This window comes from Sinocyclocheilus rhinocerous, unplaced genomic scaffold (assembly GCF_001515625.1).
Source record: "Sinocyclocheilus rhinocerous isolate Xijiao unplaced genomic scaffold, SAMN03320098_v1.1 scaffold1763, whole genome shotgun sequence".
Taxonomy (NCBI): domain Eukaryota; kingdom Metazoa; phylum Chordata; class Actinopteri; order Cypriniformes; family Cyprinidae; genus Sinocyclocheilus; species Sinocyclocheilus rhinocerous.
The window spans coordinates 309,719-313,690 of NW_015640500.1; the positions used below are offsets into that span (position 1 = coordinate 309,719).

The 3,972-nt window shown below is 34.2% G+C and overlaps 1 protein-coding gene across 1 annotated transcript in view; it reads right to left on the minus strand.

Annotated features, from left to right (window-relative positions):
- Window positions 1–773: 773 nt before the first annotated feature.
- The window catches only part of LOC107753327 (cytochrome c oxidase subunit NDUFA4-like), a 4,169-nt gene continuing 970 nt past the window's right edge, over window positions 774–3,972 (minus strand). Inside the window, exons 2-4 of the mRNA XM_016569460.1 lie at window positions 1,243–1,301; window positions 1,085–1,145; window positions 774–892 (exon numbers count right to left, since the gene is read on the minus strand). Coding sequence (XP_016424946.1) covers window positions 836–892; window positions 1,085–1,145; window positions 1,243–1,301 — 177 coding nt within the window. The 3' untranslated portion in view covers window positions 774–835. The remainder of the gene's footprint in view (window positions 893–1,084; window positions 1,146–1,242; window positions 1,302–3,972) is intronic.

The window sequence follows — 3,972 nt, forward strand, 5'->3', positions numbered from 1 at the left end:
TGATGACTCGGAGCTTGAGTCCTGAAGCCATCTACTGTCTTCATGACAGCGGCAGTCCGCGACAAAATATGACTGAATTTAAGACAACTATATTATTTTTACATTTTTGCCTTCTTCTAAAACCATTAAGTTCATTAATAATATCTTGCGGCGTACTTTTTTCCTCGTCATATTTTTGTTATAGGCCTATTCAGATTAAAAATATTTCATTTTTGTCATGATTTTTATTTTTCCTCTCGTCTTAATTACCATTGATGAAATCAAATAAGCCTTCCACGAACATTTCGTTACCGAAATTACGATTATCTGACAGCAAGACGGTCTCCCTTAAACTTCACAGGCATCACTGATTGTTATTACTTTTTTAAGTCTTCTGTAAAGAGTTTATATCCTTAAATATGTATTAAACAGAGAGAGAGAGAGAGAGAGAGAGAAACTTTACAGCAGTGGATGCTTCACACACACAAAACACTTCTATTATTGCTGTCTGTGTTGTTTATTTTGTATAACAGGAAGATCATCACAGATGATTTTGTTCCAGGTTTGATGATGCCTTTCCATTGAGGTGTCAATATTTGTATCTGTAAAAATATTGTTTCTGACAAAAGATAGACATTCAGATCATACAGCTTGTGTATGTGCTCTGCTCCCTTTCAGTTTCTTTAATTATTTAAAATGGGGATTCACATTCACAGGTAAGATCTGGTATCTGATGACGTGCAGAGGCGGACAGTAACTAAGTACATTTACTTAAGTATTGTACTTAAGTGTTGAATAGACTTCCAGGGCAGGAAGTGCAGGGTTTAACACACCCAGTTGATTCACTGGGCTCTGCTCAGAAGTCAGGCCTGTCCTTCTTCAGTTTAGAGTAGTCCATGTTGACCGTGAAGAGCTGTGGGAAGTGGAAATCGATTAAATTATTTTATTATGAAATATTAACAAAAAAATACAAAATGGGATTTTTGTAAGGTTTTTATTAGGCTTAATAGGCTATATTGCTATATAGTCTATATATTATAGGCTATAAGAGAATTCAAAGATGGATACTTCTAAATGGCCAAAAAGTCTACATGAATGTTTTCACCTTGTACTGGTCATTTGGCCCCAGTTTGTTCCAAGGCTCTGGGTTATTCTTGTGATCCCATCTGTTGACAGATTTCAATCGGTCATAAATTGGAAATTATATTATAACCTAAAGATTATTGCCAGTTTGATGATGTACTCGATGAAAAGGGTACTCACGAGCAGTCAGGGTTCTTTAGTGCGATATGACCACCGATGAAGATGAAGAGAGGAATCAACTTCAAAGAGAGAAAGAATTATAAATAAATGGCTTAACAATTACAAAAAAAGAGAAACTTAATAACCTCCCTATTATGCCATCCATATAATAAAAGACTTTTATATTTTAGGGGTCAAACCTGTTATCATATTTGTTCATTCAATTCAATAGTATTCAATAAGATAATACAATTTACAAATATCAGCATTCAATTCTTTTAAGAAGTTTTTGATGTCAAATTAAACTGGAAAACACTATCAACTTATGTTTCGTAAATTAGCTTGAGATATATTTACATACATATATATATACTTTATTTGCCTATATATGTAGTCACTGAAACAACATTTGTCTAGAATGTGTTTAGACTATATATATATATATATATATATATATACAGTATATGTTTTTTTGTTTGTTTGTTTTTTTAATAGGACAAGAATCACAAAATTATCAAACCAGAAAAGGCAGGTTTCCTAGAATGACCCCTTTAATGCTGTCTACAGTCATGGCCAAAAGTTTTGGCCGTGACATAAATTTTGTGTTTTGCAAAGTTTACTGCTTAAGCTGTTGTGGTGTTCATTCACATTGTTTCTAGATTATTGTTTTGTCTGTTCATGTTAAATTTACAAAACCTGTAGCTGTGATTGCCAGGAGATTACCGTGGCAAAAATACAATGACAATGTTATAATTATGAGATGATATTTTGATGACTGTATATTGTACAGTTTCTGACACAATAAGAGAAAAATTGTAGCGCTCCAAATAGGAAAAAAGAAATAATTTTACTGCAGGTGCGTAGCGCCAAAGGAATAATTGGAAACGAACAAGGGAGCGAACAAGCACACTGAATCCAATTCAGGCTGAAAAGTCTAGCAAAAAAGTTTTTTTTTTTTTTTAATTTAATTTTTTCCATTGTTTATTTATTTCACATGTTGGAGCAGTATAGTCGTAATATTCTATGGTGGTGAGGGTGTGTAAACCTTTTTGAATCTATTACCCAGATTGGCATGCAAGTCATTGAAGCAGCACTGGAGACCACTAAAGGCCATAATGTATGTTTAGGGTTACTTTATTTAAGTCATCACTTTAAAAAAATCAGTTTTTGACATGTACATACATGTATAAAGTAAAAATAGCCACCAACACTTTAGAAGACAGACATGCATTCTAAGTTGTGGACTTGACACACAACTCAAAAATACATCCATTTGCCATGAAATACCACAATGGCCAAGTTTCATATAAAAATCTTTCAAAAGCAAATCTGAAAGAAAAAAATAGACATTGACATTTAACTGTAGACATACAAAACAATCTAATTTTCATATTAGATTCAGGTAAGTGCTCTTTAGATTCAAAAAAAAATTTTCCAGATGGATTTTACTGCAATCTTCTGGATGTCGTGTTGCAATACCGTTGCAAAGAAGCATTTCTGTGTATGGTGGCCAGCAAGTATCATCAGTAGTCACATAAGGGTCATGAGGAGTTTCTAATGTTTTATTGGTCAATCTCTCGATAATCTCACTCAGTGAAATCAGGTTAATCTCTGCATGACCATAGACTGTATAAAAACATGGACGTAGTGTCCGTGACGTCACCCGTAGATTTCCGAAGAGCGTTTTTGAAGCTCAAGCCATGACTGTATGTAGGCAGCTCACTAGGTTTTGAAACACCGCCATGCTTCTCTGAGGGAATTAGAAGAACAACGGTTTTTATATTGATTCCTATAATTTACAAGCGGAAAGCTAATTTCTTTTATATTAGGCTACATTAAGTCTACATGTAAGTCTCGATAGAAAATATTTTTTTTATTGATTTTCCGTACATTTCTGCCATATGTACATTAACTGACAGTCGCCACTGATAAGCTACTACTAAATAGGCTATTGTAGAAACTTAATTTTCTGTAAAGTTGCTTTGCAACTATTTGTATCGTGAAAAGCGCTATACAGTATAATAAATTTGAATTGAATTGAATTAAGCTGTTATGCTAAACGACTAAAAAGAGGCACAATTGATTTAACCTCAATGTAGAGACCATAGTTTTCATATTAGATTCAGGTAAGTGCTCTTTAGATTCAAAAAAACATTTTCCAGATGGATTTTACTGCAATCTTCTGGATGTCGTTTTGCAATACCGTTGCGAAGAAGCATTTCTGTGTATGGTGGCCAGAAAGTGTCATCAGTACTCACATAAGGGTCATGAGGAGTTTCTAATGTTTTATTGGTCAATCTCTCGATAATCTCACTCAGTGAAATCAGGTTAATCTCTGCATGACCATAGACTGTATAAAAACATGGACGTAGTGTCCGTGACGCGAAGAAATTTACATCAAATGGTTCTGTAACATCTCCTAAGATCCACAACATCCCAGTATAAATGCTCCCGGTAAAATATTTGTTATTTAGGCTAAGCATCAGCATTCACAAACCACTGTTATTTTTAACAGAAAAGCAAGCATTGGCTGCTGCATGCATGGTTTGGCATGGCAGAGAGCAGCGCTTCCTTTATCATCACTAAAAGCTGACATCTCAGTTAATCGCGATCTCATAAAGCTCTGCTATAACACAATAAATGTATGCACAATGAATATTTCACAATGTCTACACTTCGTGTGTTAAAGGGGGCATATGATGCAATTTCATTTTTTCCTTTCTCTTTGGAGTGTTACAAGCTCTTGGTGCA